This window comes from Elephantulus edwardii, unplaced genomic scaffold (genome assembly GCF_000299155.1).
Source record: "Elephantulus edwardii isolate Elephantulus edwardi_28Jun2011 unplaced genomic scaffold, EleEdw1.0 scaffold00015, whole genome shotgun sequence".
In the NCBI taxonomy this organism is placed as follows: Eukaryota; Metazoa; Chordata; class Mammalia; order Macroscelidea; family Macroscelididae; genus Elephantulus; species Elephantulus edwardii.
The window spans coordinates 10,736,572-10,761,985 of NW_006399765.1; the positions used below are offsets into that span (position 1 = coordinate 10,736,572).

A 25,414-nucleotide genomic window follows, 5' to 3' on the forward strand; every position below is an offset into this window, starting at 1 on the left:
ATTTTTTTTTTCTTGTTCTGCACAGCACCCTCTAATGCCACTCCGTGCCTGAGCACTGGCCCTGTGTTACCTTCCGCACGTGGTCCAAACTAAACTCCTTAACCACCTTAAAATACCAGTTTGACCCCTGCCCACCACTCTGGCTGCTTTGTTCACTGCACATTCCCTTGTGATAGGCAGAGCCATTCTGTATCACTTAATCCTTCCCTAAAAGGGAGCTCTGGTGGCCTAGTGTGGTAAGGAGCTGTGCCGCCAACCCAGAGGCACTCAGTTTGAATCCACCAGCTGCTCCACAGGAGAAAGATGGGCAGTCTTCTCCCGTGTGATTTACAGTTTCTGAAAACCTGCTGGAGGGTCAGCTATGTATGGGTCAGAGCTGACTCAACGGGACACGTTAACAGCAGCAATGTGTTTCCCTAAGCTTGTACTTTCTGGCACCTCTTGAGAATTTGCTCATTCCTTTGTACTCTTCCTAGAATGCCTCTTTGCTCTGTATTCCCCCCACCCCCACCCACTCACCCCTTTCTTTCAGCTGATTCCTCAGTATTCTGCAGGGCTTTGGCAAACAGATCAGTTAATAAATAGGTAATGGTTGCCTGCCATGGACCAGGCATGGTACTTGTGTTTCTAGATCAGCTCCTGTAGAAAACCATGCCCGGATCCCCTCTGGAGTACCCTGATTTCACCTCATGCAGTGCAGCCTTATACTTAAGATCCATGATGCTTATGGGCATAGGTTCAGATCCTACCTTGGCCTGTTCCGTGTCACTGAGTTACTTAAACTCCCAGTGCTTCACTGACATCACGAGGAAGAGGAAGATAATAATAGTACCTGTTTTGTAGGCCTTCAGGAAGGGTTAATATCATTAATATGTACAAGTCAAGTCACTTAGCATATTCCCATCACATGTGTCATCAAGTCACTTAGGATAGTTCCTGCCAGTAGCTCTTGTTTGTTGTCTTTCTGGCCTGCATACTTCTGTCTCTCCTCTAAATCAAACCTAAGTCTTTCAGGCATGCACTTCCCTTGTGTACTTCCTCAGTGCTCCCAACAGGAATTGTGGGTTTGTGGCCTCGGATTTTTTTACCTGCTGTCATAGACGTCCTGGTTCTCTCGAAGCTGTCTTACATAGTGTCAGAATTCAAGCACGTATTCTAGATTTTTATTTATTTTAAAGTAAATTTCACAACTCAATATGTCATTTGTGATGGAGGCATCACACAAGATTCTACGCACAAACTGTTCACTTGGGAAATGCCTTGCCCTGTGGGCACGCCCGTTTTCATGGTAGCTTTCATTTAGGGTCACTTTGAAGAGTAATGAATTGTTTGTAAAAGCCTAGCATGCACCTGTGTGCCTGGGCAGACATGACACACAGCCAGTCTTGACTCCTTTTGTGGACAAAGCTCTTAGTCCAAGAGCCTTCAGTTCTTTTCTGAGCTGCTTTCTGTTCCCTTTGCACTCCCCAGTAAACAGTCCCACTTGGTACTTCTCCAGCCTAACATTCCTATCTTGGGAGCTTTGGGAGGAGGTCTTTGTCTTGGGTGTCATTCCCGTCTCCAGCTGGTGAAGTGCCCCCTGAATCTTCTGACTGGCACAGCAGTGGCAGCCCCTGACCACAGGCAGTGACCGTGACCCCAGCTGAGGAGGCGGAGGCTCTGGTTGCAGCGCTTCATCTGTAGGTTCTGAGTCATGTCACTTCTTATTAAAGCAAGAGGAGTTCGTGAGGGCTTTCTTGCATCCTCTTCTCTGATTGTCCCCTTTGGTCAGTGAGGGGCAACTCATTGCCTGACACGGACAGGTCACAAATGGGCATCTGCATGCTCTCTGGAGGCATGCACCTTGGCCGCAGAGGGAGACTGAGGCGCATGGAGAGGTGGTGATATGGTATTGCTCCTGAAGACAGATTAACATTTAAAGTACGAATGTGACTGGAAGGGGGAAAACACAGCCCTGCAGAAATGGCACCTTGACGCTACATGAACTACCTCCTTGTGTATCTTTGGAGATGAATCTGTTTATTTTCGCATCCCCCAAACAGGCTTATGCTGCTGTGAATTGCAATCTGTTCTTCTTAATGTGCCATTCGCAGAATTACCATCTAAGTTTTTATTCTAGCCCTTCTCTTATGGAATGAACAAAACAAAACAAAACCTATCAGAACGTCTGTTTTGTTTTTGTGGGTGGTTTGTTTTTTTTTTAAACTCTACCAAATTGCATGCGGAATTTGTTAGCCTAGCTGTGGATTTTTTTCCCCTGTCTGTCTTTTCTAAGTTTCTTTAATTTATGGGGGGAAAAACAGGCCAAGAATGTAAGTGGCCTTCATGCTGCTGGTGGTTTACGTTAGCCCCCAGGTAAATAGCACAACAAGAAAAATCCTATCAATTATTTTTTTCCCCCTTTTATGAACTCTGAAGATGAACACAAGATTGGAGCCAAACTTGTGAAGGTTTTTATCCTATCTCTACTTTAACTCTTCTGTAAGATATGTGGCCTTAGAAAATGTTCATCTCTTCAAGCTATGATTTGCCTTTTTAGAAAATGAACTAACAATAGTTCTTACCGCATGGGGTTCTTGTGAGGAAGGGTCAGGATTCTCTGAAAGGGCTTCACCCAGACCTGATATGTAGTAAGGATCTGAGAACTTGTAATATTATCCACTGGAAGGACTAGTAGAAAATGCCTTGGGATAGGTAACAACTTCAGTATAACCAAAACTCATACACAGTCATTTGACATCAATCTCAAGTTCTCCTGTCTGTGAAATCTGAAAATGTTATTTGCTGTATGTACCTGACACAGGGTACATACTCCAAGAGGTGTTAAATGTAGGGGCCCTGGTTTGCAAAGAGAAAGAGCTGTATGTGGGTGTTGAATTGTCATTGCTTCACGTAGAAGTCAGTCACCTCACTCTCTTCAAAGGTGCTAGTTGAATGAATGAATCTGTGGAAGACTTCCTAGAAACTTTTACACTGCTGTCTTATTTCACATACAATTCAATGTCTATAGTGATTTTCAGTATGATATTTTATAAAGTGGAATGTATTGGCATTGCTTAAGGAAGCTACCGGATTCTTGGAATTTCTCTTTGATTCCTAGTACTCTTATCCCCACTTGAGCTGTGCCCACATTAGTTTTAAGTGGACTCTCTGGCATAGCAACAGAGACAGGTTAATCCGTTCTAAGAAGGAAGTTTAATTTCTTGATGGGAAGATTCACTAATTGTCATTGCCCACCATCGTGTCCTCTTGAGATTATGGTACCTCTCTCCAGCAGGAGGCATCTCTCATAGTGGCCACAGTTCCCTGTCTGAGAACACCATCAGTCAACAGCCTTGATCCATCCACATATACACATCTGGATAGAAATCCATTTCATCTGGTTCTAGAGGTGCTTCATTCCTATATTTGCTATAGATGATCAGTGCACCTTCAGGTGCACCCAACGAGGGAAGACAGATGTGAGGTGCATTACCACGCAGACACTGCTGAGTGGTGGAACTGACACCTTGGAGCTGTGGTGTTGGAGACAGCACTAACGTCCCATGGATGGCCAAGAGAATGAACAGCTGTGTCTGGGAAGAGGGTGCAGCCAGAGTGCTCTTTGGAGGCAAGAATGATGAGGCTTCACCTCATATACTTTGAGCATGTTGCTAAGAAGGGGGTTATGCCTCAGAGAGGGCCAGGATGCTGGAAAGGATGGAGGCTTGGTGAAGGAGAGGAAGACCCTTGACCAGACGGATTGATACGGTGACTGCTGAAATGGGCTCTTATATGTCAGGAAGTTTGAGGATGACTCAGGATAGAACAGAGTTCAGATCTTTTTGTTCAGAGGGTTGCTTTCAGTACTCAACTCAGTGGCACCTAACAGCAGTAGCAACAACACATCATATTACTTATTCAGAGACCAGATCCCAGCCAGACGACCATAAGAAGGTGAGTTGTGCTGACAGTCATTTGAGAGTTTCAGATACCCATCAGAATCTTTTGCTGTCTAGTGCTGCTTTCTCAAGCATAGATACCTAAGAAGCCATATTAAGTCCCTTATCTCAAGAACAGTGTTTTATCTGGTATCTTGGAAACAGAAACAAGAACCAGGAATCCCTAATAAGTTAACCGTGCACAGACATAGTAAGACAGGGCTGTGAAGGTATGAGGTGGAAAATGAAGGTGCTATGTGCTGTCCTCCTTCTTTCTAAAATGGACCAGAACTTGAGAAGGTGGTACCCAAAACCTGTCCATTCCACTCTCCCCCTTCTTCTCCATCAGAGTGGTACCTGAGCATCTTGCTTTTTTTTTTTTTTCCATTTGCCTGCCTGCCTTTCCTGCAGCCATTCAGCAGTGTGTTCCGTGCCGCCGGGTCCTCCTGGACGAGATGAGGTGTAGGCCTGACAGCTGTCCGCTTCCGTGACACTCCTCAGACTGGCAGGGCAGAAACCTCGTCTCCAGAAGCCAGTCTCTCGTTCATCTTTGTGCATGTTTGATGCAGCAATGGCAATACCTTTCTTGTAGATGAGCCGCAGTTGTATCTCACGTCTACATTTGAAAATTCCCTTTCAAATCATATGGTCGTGTGTCTGAAAGTAGAATGTTGAATTGAATATTGTCAGTCTTGAAGTTCTGAAGGAAGAGGGGGGATATGGGGTTTGGCATTGCTCTCTTGGGTCCTTGTTTCTAGATGACACTATTTAAAGGACCTGAGCAAGTACTGTGTGTACCTGCCTGGTTAAAAGATCCGTTTCTGGGGAAGAGGGTGAGAAAGGAAGTCACATGGGTCCATGTGACCAAATGGACAGGCTTGACTTAGCAGAGCATTTTTCCCCTCCTCTAAGTTTCTCTTATTTTGTTCTTGATGGGAATATACACAGCAAAAGAGTCACCAATTCAACCATTGCTGCATATACAATTTAGTAACATTGATTATTATCCTGGATTGCAAACATTGTCACTCTCCTCTGGGCTGTTTTTCCCTCATTGATATAAATTCACTGCCCCCTAAAGTTTCTGTCAGATTTTTCCATTTGCTGCTGTCAGTTTGATGCTATTTGGATGCCATTATTGTCATTACGTACTATCAAGTCAGAGCCAATTCATAGCTGATTCTCCAGCCGATTTTCAGAGGCAGAACATTCCACAGGAAATTCTTTCTCCCAAGGAGCAGCTGGTGGATTCCGGCTGTATACCGTTGCGTTACCAGGGCAACTCCTTACCACTAGGCCCTAAAAAGGCCTTTAATAGTATAATCTTCAGGGTTGATTTTTTCTTCTTCTTCTTCCTTGTTAAGCTATTGTTCCATTTTAAGATGACTTCAGGGAATATTTTTTGGTTTATGTTTTTTGATTCAATGAAGTAGTTTTAAGGCTTCATCTTCCGTTTATGGCTCCAGAAAACCTAGAGCCTCTTAGAATGTAAAATTCTCTTTTCCCTTTACCCCCTTTAGGTCAAGACTGTAATGCGGAATCTTAGAAGAAATGTTCAGTAGCTGTGCCTAGGCACTCTCCCATTCTGGTCTCATGGCAAAGGAGGCATTTGTTCATGAAGACAATTAGCCACATGCTCTGCACCCTCCTTCTATTGTTGACTTCCCCCTCCTTCTATTTTTTACTTCTCCCTCCTTCTTATGCCAGGCAAATAGAGACCAATTGTCATGTTTAGATGGCAGCTTGCAAAGCTTTAAGACCCCAAGCACTACACCAGGAATGAGGAGGTAAAAGAGAGCACTAAACCTGTTATTGGGCCAGTGAACTAGAATAGTCCATAAAACCATGACCCTGAACCTCCACACCAAGGAGCCCAATCCTATGAAGTGTTTGATTGTACACACTCAGCCTTAGCAACTTTTTTTAGTGTCTTTGTTGTAAATATATCTGCCACACAACTTTTACTAATTCAGCTTATTCTAGATATAGAACTTATTGGCAGCAATTACAGTGATCATTGTGCAGCTCTACCTTTAATTGGTGTGATTTTTTTTTCTTTTAATCACCATTAATCCATCTTTTTCACCTCCCATTTGCCCCGGTAACCACTGATAAGCTGTATATAATTGTCTTTTACATAAATGAGGTTATATAATATTTGTTCTTTTGTGATTGGTGTAGTTCACTCAGTATAATGTTTTCAAGCTCCCTCCATACTATAGTACATATTAAGATTTTATTCCTCTAATTGTTATGTGCCATCAAGTCACCTACAACTCATAGAAGCCCTTTGAACAACAAATCTGAACCCTGCCCTATCCTGAGCTAACCTCACTGTCTCCAACAGTCACTGTGTCAATCCATCTTATCCAGGGTCTTCCTCTCATATACTGACTCCTACTCCTCCAAGAATGATGTCTTTTTCTAAAGATTGGTCCCTTCTGGCAACATGCTCAAAGAGTGTGAGACAGAGTTTCAAAATCTTTGCTTCCAAGGAGCAGCTTGGTTTCACCCTCTCTGGGACAGACCTGTTTGCCCTCTTGGCAGTCCATGGTATGTTCAGTACACTTCTCCAGTACACCACCACAAAGGCATCAGTTCTTCTCTCATCCTTGTTCATTGTCCAGCTCTCAGAATCATAGCAAGCAATTGAGAAGACCACACTATCAAATTTGACTTTTCTTCTGTTCACACTGTTACCTATGCTTGGAATGACCATCCCCAACTTAAAACACTCTTCAAAATCTAGCTCAAATATTAACATTTCTTCCTAGCTTTCTTAATTCTCCTTGACTTCTGGGCATCAGAAAGGCCATAACTTTAAGGAATTCATGCTAATCTGGTCCTCAAGTGCCTTGAAACCTTACCCACAAGTCAATTTCCTGCAGGATTTCCTAACTTCTTAACCAGCTCCGATCAGCACTCACACTTGGAATTGTTTTTAACTTGTTAGCACAACATCCCTTTGCTTTCTGGCCATTTCCTGGGTCTTCTGGGCAGCTGGTCTGTTCCTCGTCACCAAGACCAGGGCTTCCCCTGACTTCTGCCTTTTTTCTTCTTCTGCCAGCTCACTGCCTAGAATGGTTCTACCTCTCGGTACGTGATAGGAGCACAGCGTCTGAACTTGCCCGTATCTAACATAGAATTCCAGCAGCCAGCAAGTCTGTAGTCTAGCAACTGATATATATGTGATTGTGAACAACCTAATTTTTTTGTGCCTTGGTTTCTAACTTAATGCAATGAAAATACTAATCACTTCCCTGTCCTCTTTGATTGTGGTTATACGGAGGGGTTTTGAGGAACATACAAAACCTCTTTAAACTTATAGCTTTAGAAAGCATAGTAGCAGCAAAAGCTTTTTGCATGAGTGTGAAAGTGGAGAATAATTTTCCTTCCTGGGCCCCCAGCTGCTGAACACTTAGGAGTTCTGGAGCAGGAAGTTATGATTAGAGGCAAATGAGAAACTAAAGAGGCCCTTCTATTTTTAAACACCTTGGCCATCAGACCAGTGCTCCATGACTGTCTCATGAACATTAACACTATTACTAGATTACCAGGAAATTTGCTATTAAATGAAGCTAGGAACCGGGGTGGTGCTCTGCTGGCAGTGCAGGGCTCGGCAGTCTTTTGCTCGGAGACTGAAGGCTGTAGGAGTGAGATGGCAAGTAGCCTTGTGTTGCCAGGGGCTGTCCCCCTGGGCAAATAAAGGGCTGCATTATCTGCGTCTAAATAGTCTCCAAGGCTTCTTGTGGGAGATTAATGACCACAAGGGTGCGTCCTTAGAGTCTGAGAGAGTGAAAAGCGAGGTCCCTAGGGTTTCTGTCAGTGACAGCTGCCTGAGAACCATGGCCATCAAAATGCCCACAGAATTAAGAAATGGATTGTTGTCGTCAAACGCACTTGTCTTCTTAGAGCAGCAGCCTGCCACTTGCACAGTCTCCCACCCACTTGGGATCCCCTGCAACAGAACTGACTTCATTCTCTCATCCACTGCCTGACTGACCTGAGCTGGGGACGTGGGAGCCGAGTTCAGGCTCTGGCTTCGGAGCGCTCTCAGTCACCCCCATGAAATCACAGCAGTGATTTCACAGCAGAGTCACTGCTGCCCGAGATCAGTGGGAATGTGATGCGCAAGAGAGGGAGCTATGGAGTGATGTCAAAGGGAAGGAGCAGTTTGTTGTCTTAACTAAGCTGCGTCAAGACAACTAGGAAAGATTGTGGTGGAGGTGGCTTTACAGTAAGCTGGGATTGACAGACCGTCACAGAGAATCCTAGGAGGGGACCACGTCCGGGCCCTGAGTCGGGGAGAAGAACCTTCTAGCAGAGGAGTGCACTAGATGAGGTGTTCAGTTGGAGGATGGGTGATTTTAAAAGTTATATAATTGATTGTCACGATCGTCACATAATTCTGAATAAACTATTAAACATATCCTTTATATAATCCTAATATAAACTATTATATCCTTTAAAGGAATGTTATATCAATCATATCTCAAGCGAATTTTAAAAACAATTACTAACATTACAGAAGGAGAGTAACCGTAGGGGCATAGTGCACAACATACTGGGCTGCTAACCAAAAGGTTAGTGGTTTGAATCCACCAGCCACTCCTCAGGAGAAAGATGGACAGTCTCCTTACATAGAGATTTACGGCTTGGACACCCCGTGGAGTGTCTCTGTGAGTCAGACTCCACTCGAGGGTAGCAGGTGGTGGGCAGAGACCAACTCAAGATGGATCAGGATTGAGGTTGCAAAGGTTAAGGCACGTGACTGAGTCCTGCCATTGCCAGCATTTTGCAGTTGGCGAGAAGTAAGCCAGTAGGGGCAAACGCACGCATGTTGGGCACTCCTGCCATCAGCTTCACCAGTGTGCCCAGGCGGGATGTAGAGAGAGGGCACCTTTCTTCCCCATGCTTTCCCTGGAGTGAAGATGGATAAGTAAACCCTGTAGAGAGATAATTTAGGGAGGCCTGAACTAAAGAGAAAGAATTAGAAGCAGGTAAAGCTGAAGTTTACGCCCCTTCAGCTAATTTTGTTTTGCTATTAATAAATGTGTGGATGAGATAATTTTGACTCTAGCTCATCATATGGGAAACAGCGGTAGCAATAAGCTTCAAGCCTGACTCCTGAGTCACATATAATCTATGAAGAATAAGGACTATGCAGAAGATACCTTAGATTAATGAGCCATAAAGACGGATCAAAGTGGAGTGGTTTGTTGTTGCTGTTTGACTGTAGCTGCTCTTCTCTGTATGTTACAGTCAGTCAGGCTCGTAGCTTATTCTTTCCTCCTGCTCAGTGCCCAGCTCTTATTCCCAAATGCTCGCTCATTTCTAGGACATGGTTCGGCGTGGAGAGATCATAGACAATGACATCGAGGATGAGTTCTACCTCCGGCGCTTGGATGCAGGCCTCTTTGTTCTCCAGCACATCTGCTACATCATGGCCGAAATCTGCAATGCCAACGTCCCCCAGGTACGAGGGGTCCCCCGAAGGACCTGTTCACCCCACCTCCTTCCTTACTACCTGCCGATGTCAGACACTCGAAGGAAGAGGTGGATGACGCCCCCTGATTCCCCTGACCCCCGTGTGGGCTCTCTCTTCCAAGGATGGGTTGGATCTTTCAGAAAGATTGGCCAAGAAGATGATCTTTTTTCCTCCCCCTCCCCTTCGCCTGCCTTATTAGATTCGTCAGCGGGTTCACCAGATCCTAAACATGCGTGGGAGCTCCATCAAGATCGTCAGGCACATCATCAAGGGTGAGTTGGGTGACGCTTGGGGCTGGGGCTCCGTGGAACGAGATGGGTCCCTGTCAATGTCCTGGTATTTGGTGTGCAGCATTCTCTGCTCTAAGAACATTAAGTGTGCCGTCCACCTCACTGTGTGTGAAGATCATCTTTGTCAGAATACCAGAAGCTAACCTAGTTTTTCTCTGCCTCTGGCCATCCAATTCCAGAATTTAAAAAACTTAACAAGCAAGAAATACTAAGGCTTGAAAACATTGGGTTTCTTTGTTTTTGTTTAAAAAAAAAAGATAAAGCAAATAAGTAGAAACTCCAGTTCCAAATTGCATTTCATGGAAGGAAATTACTTTCTTTGAGGAGCAAAAGAAAAACAAGGAAGTAACAAATAACTAATACTAGGCAAGACCAGAGAAAGTGCATTTAGCCTGGGTGGAGCGGTAGAAGCTTACCTGCTTTCTAGTCCTGGCTCTGCCCCCCCCCCCACCCCGTCCATGTGAGCGGGTGGGGATGCATGATCACACACAGTCCAGTGCCTGGCACGTAGTACGTACTCAATTAGTGTGAAGTTGTCTCCTTCCTGCCTCAGAACCCTCCCCAGACACTGGATTCTGTGCTGTGTCAGGTCCAGCTGGAGTGGGTTCAAAAAGACTTGAGTCAGTGAGGAAGTCCTGGGGTTTTTGCTCATGGGCACTGAGCTCTGTGATGCATCCCCACCCTCAGGCCACTCTGAGACCACCTGGGCAGCACGGACTGACAGGCCCGCACAGTTACTGGCTTTCGGGACTAGAAACAGGAGTTCAGAGCCAGGCAAGGCAGACCAGTATCTGATGGCAAATACTTTTTCCTCTCTCCCCCTCAAACCATCCACTTCCAAAATGAAGGATAAGTGTAGATTTACTCAAAAGGGTCCCCTTTCACTTGCATACAGTTCCTGTTGCAAATGGGAGATGGCGATGTGAAGAGAAGATATTCAGACCTTAAAGCATTGGGCTTAAGAGGGAGGGCTTTGGGATCAGACTTCTAAGTGTGAATCCTGACCTTACCGTGGGCTCAGTGTCCTCGCGCAAGATCCCAGTTGCTACATAGGGTGATTGAGAGAATGAAAGGAGGTAACATATGTAAAACGTCTGACTATTAATAAGGCCTCAGTAAATATTAGTGATTACAGGTATTAGGGAACGTGGTAATGACCATCATCATCATTATACATGAAGCAGAGCTAGAATCCCGCGGGAAGCCTGTGCGGCAGGTGGCTTGGATCTGGGTCCTGGGAGTTGGAACAAGGGCATTCCAGGAGGAAGGGACCATGAGTGAAGGCTCAGGGCTGGAGTCATGTGGCCAGCGCAGAGCTCTCCAGGCAGGCGGGCCTGGTAACTCCCTTGTGCCCATATTACAGATGGAGAATTTGAGAGAGTGGAATTTACTGTCCTGTCCCTCAGCGGAAGAGGAGAGCGAATAGCAGGCCCCATCCTGAGCCTGCCCCGGTATCTCCCTTCATAGCAGCATGCGGGGGGCTCCTGGCTCCTTCGCAGGGTCCAACTCGCATCAGGCCCACCCCCCTCCCCAGGGTGGAGCAGCAGTGATTTGCGACCCCAGCCTTTAAATGGCATTTACCTTTTTTTTGGCATTTACTTTTTAACGCCCACATATTCCATTAGAACTTTTTCCTCCTCTCTGCTCTGCTGTCTTGCACTTAGGCTTTCCCCTGCACTTCCATCCCTGTAATCAAAACAGCGCTCTCCTGAGAAAGTGTTTCTAACACGTGCTGACACAAAGTAGGTGGTGTTTTTCTTCTTTAAGTTCTAACATGTGCATCATAGGTGATTCTGAATTTTTGCTTATTTTGAATGAAACTCTGAGTCACCTCAGAGCCTCATTTATTCCCCCAGTGCCTATCAAAGCAGAAGGCACATTCTAGAAGCTAAATGTATTTGTTAAAAGGGTGTATGGGCAAGGGAGTAGGTGAGTGCACATGTCAGCAAGCATCCTGCAAAGACGGCTTCTTCCTTACCCCCTGCTCTCACTTCTCTCCCTTGTTCCTCTTCGTCCTCTTCTCTCCAGACCCTCATACCTGTCCTTCCAGGCCCGGGGCCAGCCCTTCCGTTCTCTCTCCATCACACTTTGGAGCCAACCATTAGTTAATAGTAAATCCTGCCAAATCTGCCTGCTAACTCAATCCTGAATCCATCCCTTTCCTTCCATATGTTATCTCCATTCATAACACCCTGTTATTTCCTTTCTAGCCCATCTCACAGTCTGTAATTGTTCTTATTTATGTGTTTGTTTACCCATTTTGTCTGTCTCGTACATTAAAATGGATGTTCCGACATAGCTCTGTCTGCTTCATTAGCACATGTCCACAGCACCATAGCACTACGTGATGATAGGGACCCAGTAAGGACTCTGAAAACTGTTGGGTTGAGCTTTGCTCTGGTGTTAATGTAATTGGCAAACATTTGCTGAGACACTCCTCAGGCCAGACACAGTGCCAAGGGGTTTGCGTCAGTCAGAGAGGTCACACAGCCCTCGCCCTCATGGAGTGTATAGTCTTTGGGGACACAGCTATATGAGCAAGCATATTCAAGGTGAAAAGAAAGACATGTGCCAGGAACTACTCAGGTGGTAACTCCTCAGGTCCTCAAGTACTCTGGGTGCCAGGCTCTGTATCCAGAGCTGGAGAGAGAAGGAAGCGTGGGCCAGATCCCTGTCCTTGGGCATTCACAGTCTGGAGGGAGAGATCCTGGAAACTAATTATAATGTGTTAAGTGCTGTGTTAGCAACTGAAGAGTGTGCTAAGGGCATGGTGAGGACTCGGTAAGGGAGGCCAGACCATCCCTGGAATCCTGCTCCCCAGCACTCTGCGGAGGGTCCCTGAGGGGGGCTGCTGAGGAAAGGCCCTTAGAGAAGGAGCAGAGGCAGGTCCTGTCATGGCGACTCCCGCCCGGTCAGCAGAGGGAGCAGAAACATTGGAGGCTAGAGCGCTGGTGGACGTGGGGTGTTGGATATTCATGGCATTTGGGGGGACAGGTAGCGACTGCGTCCCTTCGCCAGTGAGCAGCCAGTTGGACAGTCTCATTAGAGATCAGGAGAGAGGACTGAGCTGGGGAACCAGAAATCGTTAGCGTGAAGGTGATATTTAAAGCCAGGACAAAGCTGAAGGGCCCCTCAACATGGCCCTGACCGTTTATTTTCTTAAACTGTTCTCTCCAGTTTGAGGAAGTGGTAGTAACAGGTTCTGGACCCTCTCACCTTGGCCCACCTACCCTGACGCCTGCTGCCTGCAGGTTTCTGTGTCCCTGTGTGAGTGCATGTGATGTGGCCTCTCTCTGAGATGGCCACCATCACCCACACGGCAGAGACCCCATGGTCGGTCCTGCCACCTTATTGTATCGTTGAGGTTGAAAGGAGGTGTAACTACACTGGGGGGTCAGAATGGGCAGGTGGGGGGTCTGCCCTGACCTACCTCTTAAAGCCCACCTGGCTCTCTTCTCCCCTCCCCCTCCTGCCTCACCTCCCTCCCACCACAGCGCACAGAACAAAGCCTCATAAAGAAAACCAGCTCATCAGTCTGTCCTCTTTGATTTTAATTTTATTTTTCAGTTTGGGTTGCTTCCTTTTTTTTTTTTAGTGTAAAAATTAGAAAAAAGCTTTATTCATTGATTTTATGGCCTACATATTTCCCAAGTTTTGCTGGCAGGATGACAGCTGATGTATCCCTTGAGGTCTCAGGAAAACGCTGATGAGGCAAGCCCAGCAGGGGACTTTTCCCTTTATTTTTCTGTCCCCTTTCTCACCGTTCTGCTCCCCACCCTTTTCTACTGGGGGGGGTGCCAAGAGAGCCGGGAATAATTGATGGCTCATTAAAGTCCTCCTTTGTGCAGACTGCTTACTCGGCGCTCGCTCGCAAAGTCCAGCTTTGCCTGCAGTGACAGCAGCCTTGGGCCTGAGGACTGTGAGGCCCTCGCAAGACGGGAACCGAGTGGTGGTCCCTTCCCCTGTCTTGTCAGACTGTTCTTTGCAAGGACGGCGACAGTGTCCCTTCCTTCGGGGTCCTGGAACCATCCCTAACCCAAAGGAGGGGATCTCTTCTTACTTGGTGGGTGAATGCCGAGGAAGTTCAGGTTTCTCTCTGTTGTTCGAAGCACAAGGCCATAAGAGGCCATCAGAGCATCTCCTCTGTCCGTTTGCTCTGGCCCTCAAAACAGCTCCAAAGGCAGAGGAATAACCTCCTTTGTGTAAATAAGGAAACTGAGACTCCCTAAGTATAAGTGGCATCATCCACGTCATTAGTAGTGTTGGAAGCTGCATCCAGACTGAAAACATCCGCAGAAGTGCTCCATCCTGCAGAAGGGAAGCGCTCAACAGGGCTGCTTGGCTGATACATTTCTCCAGGCTTTGAAGAAAGAGGAAAAAGTCAGGGCCTTCACCTTTACAAGGACCTCCTAGGGAGCTCTGGTGGCTTAGAGATGAGTAATTGCACTACCAACCCAAAGGTACATGGTTCAAATCCACCAGCTACTCCACGGGAGGAAAATGGACAGCCTCCTCTTGTGTGATGACTGCCCCGGAAAACTTGGTGGAGGGTCAGCTGTGGGTTGGTTCGAACTCAGCAGTAGCCACCAGCAGTGTCACTTTTATAGAGCCCTTGTTTAATTCCACTCAGGGCACTGGATGGTCCTCTACATGATGCTCTCTTTGTTCTGTCCCCAAGAGCCACACAGTCCCATCACAGGTGGAATAACTACCATGACACAAAGGAACGAAATCAGTACTAAGATATGGAAATTCAGTGGGAATGAGGAAGCACAGTTCCTTCTCCTGAGATTAGAAGGAAATTGTGGACCTGGGAAGGCTGCACAGAGGAGGTGTCTTCTTGAAGTAGGGGAAGGATTTCTGTTGGCAGATGTGAATGTGCAGCACTGAGTGGTCATTGCCCTGGAGGTGGCCCAGAATTCTGGAGCTGGGACCAGTTCCGCAAGTGGCAGGTTGCTGTGGAAGCCTCAGTCTGCGTCTGAAGGCTCTGGTCCGCTGGGGAAGTTGTCGGCGGGCCACCCGGATGCCCAGAGCGGCTGCAGCCATTGTACAACAGCAGGGCTGTTTGAGAGGAAAGCTTAAAGGATTACTGACTCAAAACTCTTTCACTGATGGGCAGAGAGAAGGAGCCAGAGACGTCAAAGTGCTTCCAGAAATTGGCCCATGGCCCTTTCATTTGCTTGTGTTCTTTATGGCTTGAAATATCCTCTTAGAAGCTCATAAACATGTATTTCCATATTGATTTGGAGTTCTTGGTAACCTGAGCTTTGCCTCTGCGTTTTTAAAGCTGCAGAAGCTGATAGGATTTATCTCCTAATGGCACATTGGTCCCAGTGTGACTCACACCCTTTCGGGGCTGCTGTGGCCACTTGTATATTCGGAAGTCAGAACCCAGTAGCCAGCTATGTGTGGCCCCCCCAGTAGCCAGCTATGTGTGGCCCCCCCAGTAGCCATCTATGTGTGGCCCCAATAGTCAGCTGCCTCGACAGGGCTCAGGAATCCCAGAGGTACCTCTGGATGTCTTCAACCAGGTAAAAAGTTTACTGCCCCCTAAGCCTTGTTCTCGAGCTCTGGTGACATAGTGGCAAGAATCTGCGCTGCAATCCTGAAGGCATGCAGTTTGAATCCGCCAGTCACTCTGCAGGAGAAGGAAGGGCAGTCTCCTCCTGTGCGATCAACAGCCTCTGAAAACCAGCCAGAGGGTCAGCTGTGAGTCAGTTCCAACTGGACGGTACACAACAACACGCAGCCGCCTTCTCAGTGCACAGTGGCGCTCAGAAGATGCTGGTTTGGGGGATGGGAATGCAGAGGAAGGGAGGGACAGTGCTCTCCTGGGCACCATGTGTGCTGGGCACCAATATTCTAATCTGTGTTACCTGTCCTCACCTCCTACAATTGTGATTACGCCTCCCTTATAGAAGAAGAAGTGGAGGTTTGAGAAGGTTATGGGGTGCAGTTGAGGGCTAAGAATGTGGAGTCTGCCACATGGCCACCCAAATTCAGATCTATGCTCTCCTGCTTCCAAGCTGACCTGAGGGTGGGCTGTTCCTCTCGAAGCCTCATTTCTGTCATCTGCACAGTGGGGACAGCCTGCTGTGACAGCTAGGTGGGGAACTATCTGCTTACATGTTGACTGGCACTTAATAAGGGCTTGATCAATGCCACCTACCTGTGTTTATATCATTGTACCTATAATAGACAGCAGAACTGAGACGCTCAGACCAGGATAATTGCAGACTAGGTGACTTGGAGCACATTTGTGGAAGAATGCATGTGCCTCAGTTTCCTCCTCTGAAAAACAAACCCCAAGTAAACACTGACCCTCTAAGGAAGGTTGAGGTTGAAAGACAGGCAAATGCCTGGCCTAGAGGACAAGCTCAGTCATGGAGGGTCCTTCCTTCCCATCCTGAACCTGACCTTTCTCCTGATGGTGCCAGCAGCCTCAACCTAGATGCGGACAGAAAAGGCCATGACGGGCACTCAGTCAAGACTCCTGGGGGCCACCAGAGGGTGGGGGCTTTCTCATCCAGCCAGGATGTATTCAGGACTGAGGGCGGGACCCTGTCAGCATCTAGGCACAAGAGTCTAGGCCCTGCTCTGCTACGTGGGTTCATTTCCACGTGAAACTATATCTCAGAGCCCCTAAACGTACTCTTCCATAGCAGGGGCAGCGTCGAAACCTTCTGTGCTGGTTGGTGTTGAGGAATCAGTTTTAGACCTGAAGGATTTTCCTGTCTCGGTTAAAGAACTGAGAAATACTTTGGGGTTATTCCTATGTCTTCAAGGGTTTTCCATGTACAACTGTTGGCATTCCTCCTCTCACCCCATCCCACCCTCTGCTTTTTCCCCCTGCATTTTGCTCTTAGGACTGAAGGTCTAGGAACCTGCAGCAGGTTGGGGAACGCGGGTCCATATCTCTGCCTGGAAGACAGCTCCCTCTCTGCCGCCCTCATGCCCCACCCTCTCCCTTTTAACATAAACAGAACAGCTTGTATTCCGTGTCTGAATAGTAAACCTGCTGTCTAAAGTTTGCTTTAATATTTATGCGTTCAGCACTGCTGCTTGGTTTTGAGCTCCATCAAAGCCTTTATTATACGAACATTCAGAAATGCTGGGGGAGAAGAGAAGAGGTTTGATGTGTGTACCATCTTCCTCACTCCTACCCAGCTCCTCCTCTTCCTCTCTCCCCCGCCCCGTTTCTCTCTTTCCATTCCCCCCCCCCACCATTTGGTTCCCCCTTCATCTAGCAGCTCTCTGTTCCCTGCATTGTCTCCTCTCCTCTCACACGCACACACACACACAGAGCAAAGAGAACTCTTTCCCAAGACCTCTGGGAGGAATCTGTTCAATATTTATAAACTGCTGCGGCAGCTATAATAACAGAGGTGGCTGGAACCACTGATTTTCTCCAAATAGGATTCTACGCTGGAATCAAAGAATGAATAGGGGAAAGGAGTATAGGATGAGGGGAGAGGTGGACAGCTGGGCAATCCACCAGGGCAGCTTTCCTGACCAGGCTGGAGACCCAGGTTCTGGGCCCGGCTCCGTGGCTGGTGTGCTGCGGGGCCCAGGCTGGTCACCTGCCCTCTCAGCGTGGCATTACGTTTCTGGAAGCCCTGCCAATCTGGTATTTGGTGACTTGGTGTACAGTTGTGACTCAGGCTGGGTCCTCACATCCGTCTCGCTTTGGCCATCGAGGCCCCGTTACCATTGCACATTCCTTCTAGAGCTTTACCTTTAGGGAAGACTTCAGCCAGGGACCTTGCTGACCGGGGTGCTCTGAATGCTCCCCCGGCAGGGATCGTCTCCCACAGTGGGGCCAGCAGGGAGGGTGTGGCATGGGTCACAAGATGCCCTGTGGGACCCAGTCCACACCTGATAGACTTTTTCAGAGCCTTTTTACACAGTTCGCATGGGTCCCCGGGTTTGAATTCCAGCTCCTCCGCCATTCCACACTCTGTCAGGACACTTCACTTTTCTCTAAGCCTCAGTTTCCTCACCTTTAAACAGAGACACATTCTTTCCTCATAGGAGTACTGCAGAGACCCCAGGAGACAGCAGACATAAACTTGGCGTCCCCGTTAGTGCTGTTCCACTGTCTGCTTCCAGATGACACTGACTCAGCCCCCTGGTCAGGGACCCCTCTGAGAATACATTAGGAGAGCGAAGTGTTAGTTCAGTCCATTAAGACTCCTACTTCCAGGTCCAGCCTCCAGGGGCACTAAATGCTATAATGGTCATTTCTCTCTCTCCTGGGGCAGAACTCTTCTCAGTCACATGTGAGTAAGTGACACCACTTAGATCCAGCCCCGTGGCCTTCTCCCACTGCCCAGGCCCTCTGCCCCCACCCTGCCCCCTCCTTAAGGAGCCCTAATAGGAGGCATCACAGCCATTTGCTGTTGGAGGTGATGGATGGGCCAGCAGAAGAAGGTGATTTCCAGGGAGAGACACACAGCTGGCACATAGCTGAATCCCAAATCCCATTTTCCGGCACATGTCCAAAGGAATAAAGAGAAAGGAGGGGGAATGAAGAAGTGGAGGAGGCAAGATCACATCCCCAGCATGGGGAGCGGGGGGGCGGAGTGGGTACACTTTCTTCAGTCTCCCAGCCTTTGTCAGATTTAGATAAGCAGATGTTTTATCCTACACAAGGCTCTTTCCAAACAGTGCCCTCTGTTGTCTCCAGCCAGGCCCCAGTGGGTAGAGGTGGGAGTCGCCCATTCCATTGGGCCAGGCTCTTCTGGGACTGAGAGTGAAACAGGGCCCTGCCCTTGGGAAGCTCTCAGTCCAGAAGGGAGCAGATGGGCTAGAAGTGAGGCCTCAGTGTGGTGGGGGCAGTGGCCTGAGAAGGGGAGGAGGAAGGGATGACTGGGGGAGATGCCTTTGTGCTGGACCTTGAAGGACACAGCCAGCGTTCACTGTGGCATTGCTTCCAGAGGCCAGGAGATCCGGGAGGAGATTAACGGTTCTTGTGCAGCTCTTATTTGTTGGATGTTTACATGCATTTCCAAGGAGGAGCCCACCCACAGTCACAGAGGCCTGTCCTCTGGCCAGGCTGTTGGGCCCCTACCTCCTGCAGAGACTGAGTGCTGGCATGAGAGCAGTAGGGGTTTCAGGGGGACAGTGAGGGGATTCTCAGGGAAAGGACTGATGTGACAGTGGGCCCTCTGCCCCGATTCCTGCCTAATGCTGCCTTTGTCTCCCCAGAGTATGCTGAGAACATCGGCGACGGCCGGAGCCCAGAGTTCCGGGACAGCGAGCAGAAGCGTGTTTTGGGTCTGCTGGAGAACTTCTAGAAGCTGCGGCCTGGCCCCACGGACACCATCTGGGCCTTCCTCACAGACACAGATTTTTACACAACCTGCTGTGGCTTTTGGAGAAATTAAAGCTAGTTTTGGTACTCCTGGACTAGAGTTCTTTGCAGTAAACTGTTGTATCCTTCGCACTTTCCCCAGTGCGTCCACATCAGGCCTCTCTGACACGCCTGAAAAAGGTCCTGGGGTCACCTCACTTTGTGGCTCAGCAAACATGTCCTTAAGAAAACAACCCCCGTGGCTCCTCTGCTGGGTGGCTGTGAGGTTGCAGGTTTGTACTGGGAGGGGTCAGGACCAGACACTGACCTCCCTGGGGCCTCCAGCCCTGACTCCCAGGTCAGAGCTCTGACCAGAGTTGCGGCCTTGTGTGGTATTACATCCTGGGGGCACAGAGACGCCACCCCGGAGCAGCCTTCTGACCCAGCCACACTTCAGACACCCTGGGCAGGGCATGGGACTTTGGTTGGGACTGTTTAGATATTGGACCCCACCCCAGCACCAAGACATCAGCTCCTCAGGTGCGGCTGGCTCCCGAGTGTGTAAGGGCAAAAGCCACCGCTTTAGAGCTGACAGACCATAGAGCCACATCCCACTCTGACCCTCACTTCCTTCCCCTGCATATTGGGAATGATCACGTCCATCTGGTGCCTAGAAGGGTGGCATGAAATTCCACACGTGAGTGTGCAGCTTAGTGACACACACGCTGTGGGCGCTGGAAGTGACAAAAGTGGGGTGCTCTCCACATGTGGCCTTCCTGCCACAGTGGTGACCTCACATGCTGCTTCAGGTGCGCTGTGAGGAAGTCGGCCTCCTTGTCTGAGGTCAGTGTTGCGTTAGCATGGTTTTAATCCATGCTCAAATAACACAGTCCTCACGACTGTGGAAGTGGACAGACACATAGCATGTTATTAAATGAAGCAGGTCAGCACATGCCTGCAGGGAGTGCCCCGCCCTTGTGCGGGGCTGGGGCAGATCTGGGCAGCAGCTGCCCTCTGCCCTCCTTGAGCTCCACGGGCCTGTGAGCAGCCAGCCGGGCCAGCCGAGTAAGACGGCCCTGCGTAGACTGTTGAACGTTTTGGCTGAAGAGTCCGCAGCCGAATCCCGATCAAAAAGGGGAAGTGCAGAGCAGAATTGGCAAATTCTCATTGACTCTGGACTTTCCAGAGCCATGAGCGTAAATGAACCTCAGAACTAGTGACCCTGAGCTGATCTTTAAGCTTCAAGGCAGAACTATCCCCCGACTTTGTAGAATCAAAGCTTTAGTCTGCTGGTTAAAAAACATGAAGGCCTGTCATGAACATTGTGGTATCTTAAGAACTGGGTGTATCGAATCGGATTGAAAGCAGCTACTCCAAGCGTTTACTGGGAGGCGAGTGTGTTCATGAAGGAGAAGCAGGCCCGTGACAGAGGGCGGCACAGCTTGAAGATGTATCTAGTGTCACTAAACTGTACATGTCAGAGGGAGGAAAAAAGGTGGCAGTGGCTTGGATGACACCTGCTTTGTGCCCGCACTGAGCTGGCCTAGGGCCGTGGGTGGGACAGATGTGGCCTCTGCCGGGATAACGCACATGTCCTTCCCCCACCCTGATGGAGAAGACACACACAGTGTCATCAAGCAGCCGGCAGAGGTGCGGTGGTGTCGGGCTTAACAGCAGGACCGCCGTGCACTCACTCCTCGGACTTCGTTTCTACCTCACCTTCTGTAACTGCAGTAACTACCCCTACTGAACACCTGCTATGGGCTCTTTGGTTTAGATCTGTCCTTTCTAATCTGCACAACAGCCTTAGCACTTCAACCCCCAGTTTACTGACGCCAACACTGAGGTCTCGGGGGACGAGTAACTCACAGGCTCCTACGGCCGGTGAGCAGCCGAGCCTGTGTTCCCACGAGGTCTGCTGACTCCACAGCTTGTGCTTCCCTGAGCCCACTCCCCTCCACACCCCTGCACCCCTCCAAAGAGCGGCCTCTCCACCAGAAGACAGTCTTGGATCACTGGCCTGACATTAACACTTTTCGATCTGCCTCACTGTCAATAACGGCATAATGAATTCACAAAGAATAAAACCTGTCCAGATGCAGCCCATAGAACCAGAGACTTGCTGCGCTAAGATCCGTGTAGTCCTTCAGCTTAATTTGGCTGAAATTACAGAAGTTCAAAATCTTAACACAAAGGCGTTCAGTGGGGAGCCTCCCTTCCCTCCGCCTGGGCAGCCACGAGCGTCCTTCCAGAGCCTTTCTGCCCGGCGGTTTTCCATGTCTGTTCTCCAGGAGCCCCAGGCCTCCCCACAGCACATCAGAGGCCAGCGTTAGAGAGCAGGCTGCCTCTCCCAGCTCCTCTTCTGACCAGGGCAGCTCCCTCCTGAGATTGGGTGTGACCCTACGCAGTCCTCTGCTGAGTCGGGTTTGACCTCACCCGTTCCTTTTACAAATGAAGACTTAGCCCCCTTCGACGTGCTCTCCCGCCAGCGTTGTGGTGGGAAGAGGGGAGAGAAAAGATGGGGTAGGGTCTAGGACTCCGGAGGTACACCCTTCCAGGGGCTGGAGGATCCAGGAAAAGGAGAACATTCAGCCACTCCATAAGCTGGGAAAGCAGTTTCTGAAAGTTCAAAGTCAAGATCCTCATTAGGAGTCGTCTTAGCCCTAGGCTTCTGGCATGTGGTCCTTGCTCTGGAGTCTTCACGCTGAGTCTCTTCTCACAGAGCAGCCCCCACCCCCACCCCCCATGCTGACTCCTCAGGCTTCGGGAAAGGCCACTCTTGCCCTGTGGTCTAACTGCTTCTGTGTCCCACTCCTTCCACACTGCCATGCCCTTCCAGCAAAGCCCCTACGATACAGCCCCCTAGGTTGTGGTCCCAGAGCTCCGCATCCGAGCAGCCCAAGGTGCTGTACAGCTCTCACCTTTCCCCCTCCAACCGTGGCAACCAGATGGCCTTTAAGCCGTGTTTGTCACACGTTTCTTCACGGGGCAAAGATAAGTTCTCCTCTCCCCTTCTCAGCCTGCCAGCTCTGCTTGTGGTGGTCCCCGTGCCTGAATCCTGCGGCGGCAAGATGGGGCTGTGTGTCTCATTTAGAGAGATTTGCATGCAAGCTGCATTCCCCCGCAATCTGGGGGTAGATGCATTGCCAGAGGGGCTCGAAGGCATCCTTCAGTCACCCCCACAGTAATACCAGCGCCCAGGTGGCATCTTCTGCCATTACCAAGAGCGTCAATTTAGTGTCAACAGGGAGACGAGACTCGATTTCCTAAAGGCAGAAACTTCTTGATTAGATTTTCTTACCCAACAGTAGAGGTAAGTGCAGCCCACATTTTTCAATCTGTCTGGCTCCCTGGCACACACACAGAGTGGCTGGTTGCACAGCGGTGGGCCTTCGTTATCTGTGCCGGAGAAAATGGCAGGCTTCTCCCAGCTACCTTTGTCTCGATTGGGTAATACGTGCCCTGGATGTCCCTTCAGAGTGTGCCTGAGGGCTGCAAGGTGGCAATGTCCCTGCCAGATGTCTCTGCCGGCCACCAGGCCCCTCCCCAGAAGCCACCACTGCTAATTAGCTCCGGTGCCCTTTCGAAGATCAGCTGTGTATTTTTCCAGAGAATAAAATCTTTTTCAGCCCAAACGGTGGCTGATCATGTTCCCAGCTCTGCACCTTCTTTCCACTCGGCGTGGCCCCCACCCCTCCTATTCGCCGAGCTCGGGGACAAGGCTGTACCATAATTTAGTTAATCACGTTAATGGGCATTTAGGGTGTTTCCAGTCTTTGCCTGTCACAATGCTGTGGTGAGCATCCGCATATGGAACGTCATTTCACACATGTGTGAGTTTAAATTCCAAGTAGAATTGCTAAGTCAAAGCGCATGTGCTTTTCATATTGATATATGTTGCCTGATATTCTTCTTCCATCAGCAGTGTCTCCACTTGTCACCGCCCCATGTTGTCCCCAGCGCAGGGTTTGAGCTCTGCCTGTCTGGTAGGTCAGCAGTGTGGATGCTGTGTGTTGTTTCCATTTGCATTGATGTATGGTCATTGGTGTTTCCGCAAGATGAGCGTATATTGGGTGGGTACATGGTAACTGACCCCACCAGGCTCTTTCTAGGAACTCAGTGCTTCACAAGGATTAGCTCATTCACCCTTCTGCCTGAGGTGAAGGTATTTTTACCATCAGCGCCAGTTCACCAGTGAGAAAACCAGACTGGAGAGGGTTGGTGTCTTACAAAGTGACGGAGCTGGGAGAGGGACAAGCATTCTGGCCCCAGGACTTCAACTCCTGATCGTGAGGTCCCATTTCCTCATGCGTAGAAGGAGGCAGCAGCTGCCCCCCGCCCCTTCCTGAGGAGCACAGCCAAGCCATTCACATACCTGAGGGAGCTGGGTGCCAGGTGCATGCTGGGACAGACCAGGATTGGCACCGGTTGCCCTCCCTTGAGGATCTGGAAGTCAGAGGAGCATCTGGCATGTTAAGCGTTCTGTCTGCAATGTCATGAAAGAGAAGTGCCACCAGGAGTCAAGAGTGACTGTATTGGGCATCCCTGCCCACCGGCCCTGGCCCACCCCACCTTGCCTGCCCACCAAGTCTTGGACCAGAAAGCCTGCTGGGGAACCCGGACTTCTGCTCTCTGCCCTCCCCCACACTGTACTTCACTGCCGCTATCCAGCCACCCCCCAGGAGCCAGTCCTGGCCTCCGCCTCCGTGTTAGGCCGGTGTGGACACGAGAGGAGGCACAGAAGCAAAGGTCTTCATCCAGCAGGGGGTCCCAGTCATGGTGATGGGCTGATGGGCTTCTAAGAAGCTGGCAGAAGCGTTGTGGGGCACAGAGCCCCAGACAGACAAGGGCCACGAGAGATGGAACAGCACCCAAGCTGTGTCTTGAGTGACCTTTTCCCAGGGGTTTTAGGATGGCCTATAAGTCCTGACAAGTGAGACAGAAACCCTTTCCAGGCACGGGGAACTGCCGATGGAACGGGATGGAGGCAGGGCAGAATGGGGGCCCTTGGGAGCTTGGCACTTTCACAGCTACTCCGAAGCAGGCACAGCCGGGTTGAACACGCTCCGGGCGATGCGCAGGCTGACAGAACTAGATGCTCCCTGATCTGCTGTGATTTGCAGAGCTTGGAGGTCATGTTTGCCCAGAGTCACAGAGCTCATCGCCAGACACGCCGTTGCTGCTTCCCCTAGGCTTCAGTCCCCAAGTGATGGCACAAGACAAGACTGTGAGTCTGACCTCTACAGCAAGACCAGACCTTGTGGGGTCGTGCAGAAGTGGCCAGGCTCCAGAGCTGCTGATGGAAGCGGAACAGAAACAGGGTTACAACCCCTGGAGGCAGGAAGGCTGGTCAGAGGCTTCAGCCCTGGGAGCAGCTGGTGATGCCATCAGAGATGGACTCTCTGCCAAAGCCAAGTCTTGGTCATAGCTGAGAAAACGCCATCCAGGGAGATCTTCAGTCTGTTATTGGGATAGCCCCTGGGGTCTCAGGAGCAGAGAAGCAAGGCCTTGAAGGCTCCCAGCCCAGCCCCTGACACTGCGAGACCGTGAGCATGTCCCTCCCCTGGAAATCTTTGTCATCCATCACACAGGGACCCAGAGAAGGGCCAGGACAGACACCAAGACACGCACTGCAGAACACACAGACACATAAATGCATGAGTACTTGTGACTCGCTCATGCGACCCAGGTGATCATCCACCAGCCATCTCTCCATTACTAGCCGAGTCCCCGTCAAGAACCACATGGGGAACAGACCCCACATTCCTCCTGCCCTCAAAGAGTTCATATCCTCATGGACAGATTAAAAGACAGTGGGCGCATAAGCAAAAGAGTAGAATGATTACTTTGTGCTGAGTGTTGCAGTCACGGAGCTGAAGCAGCAGAGGATGCTGGGTGGTCTGGGAAGCCCAGACCTGGTCTTCTAGACCAGGAAGGAGTTGCCTGGTCTGCTATAACTTGAATGGGGTCAAGGAGCTGGGTGGCTGAAGAGCTGGGCAAAGAGGAGGCCAAGCAGAAACACAGGTGCAAAGGCCCTGAGGCAGAGAGAGAGCGCGCACTGTCTTCTCCAGACATCATCCCAGAGAGGCCAGTATAGCTGGACCCAGGAATGAAGTAGAGGCTGCTGGGAGACAGGACTACAGAAGCCGACAGGGACCTTGAGGCCTTGGGGGAATTTTGAGCATAGGCAGGTGTGTGGAGTCAGCCAACATTTCAAAAAGATTCCGCTGGTTGCTCTGTGGAGGAAACCCAGAAAGAGGCTGGTATCATTGTCAAGGCAGGAGCTACTGGGGCTGTGGACCAGGCAGAGGAAGCTTTTGGAGACCATGGAGCATTCTGGGATGTAGACTCTGTAGACCAAGCCGATCTCCACGCAAGGAGAGGCAGGTCCTCCCCGAGCATCGAGCCCCAGGAGCACTTGATT

The 25,414-nt window shown here is 49.7% G+C and overlaps 1 protein-coding gene across 1 annotated transcript in view; it reads left to right on the top strand.

Moving 5' to 3' along the window:
* CTNNBL1 (catenin, beta like 1) overlaps positions 1 to 19,098 on the top strand; it is a 131,441-nt gene extending 112,343 nt beyond the window's left edge. Inside the window, 3 exon segments of the mRNA XM_006903619.1 lie at positions 9,259 to 9,396; positions 9,608 to 9,680; positions 18,906 to 19,098. Of these exon segments, the coding sequence (XP_006903681.1) occupies positions 9,259 to 9,396; positions 9,608 to 9,680; positions 18,906 to 18,994 (300 nt within the window). The 3' untranslated portion in view covers positions 18,995 to 19,098.
* The last annotated feature ends 6,316 nt before the right edge of the window (positions 19,099 to 25,414 follow it).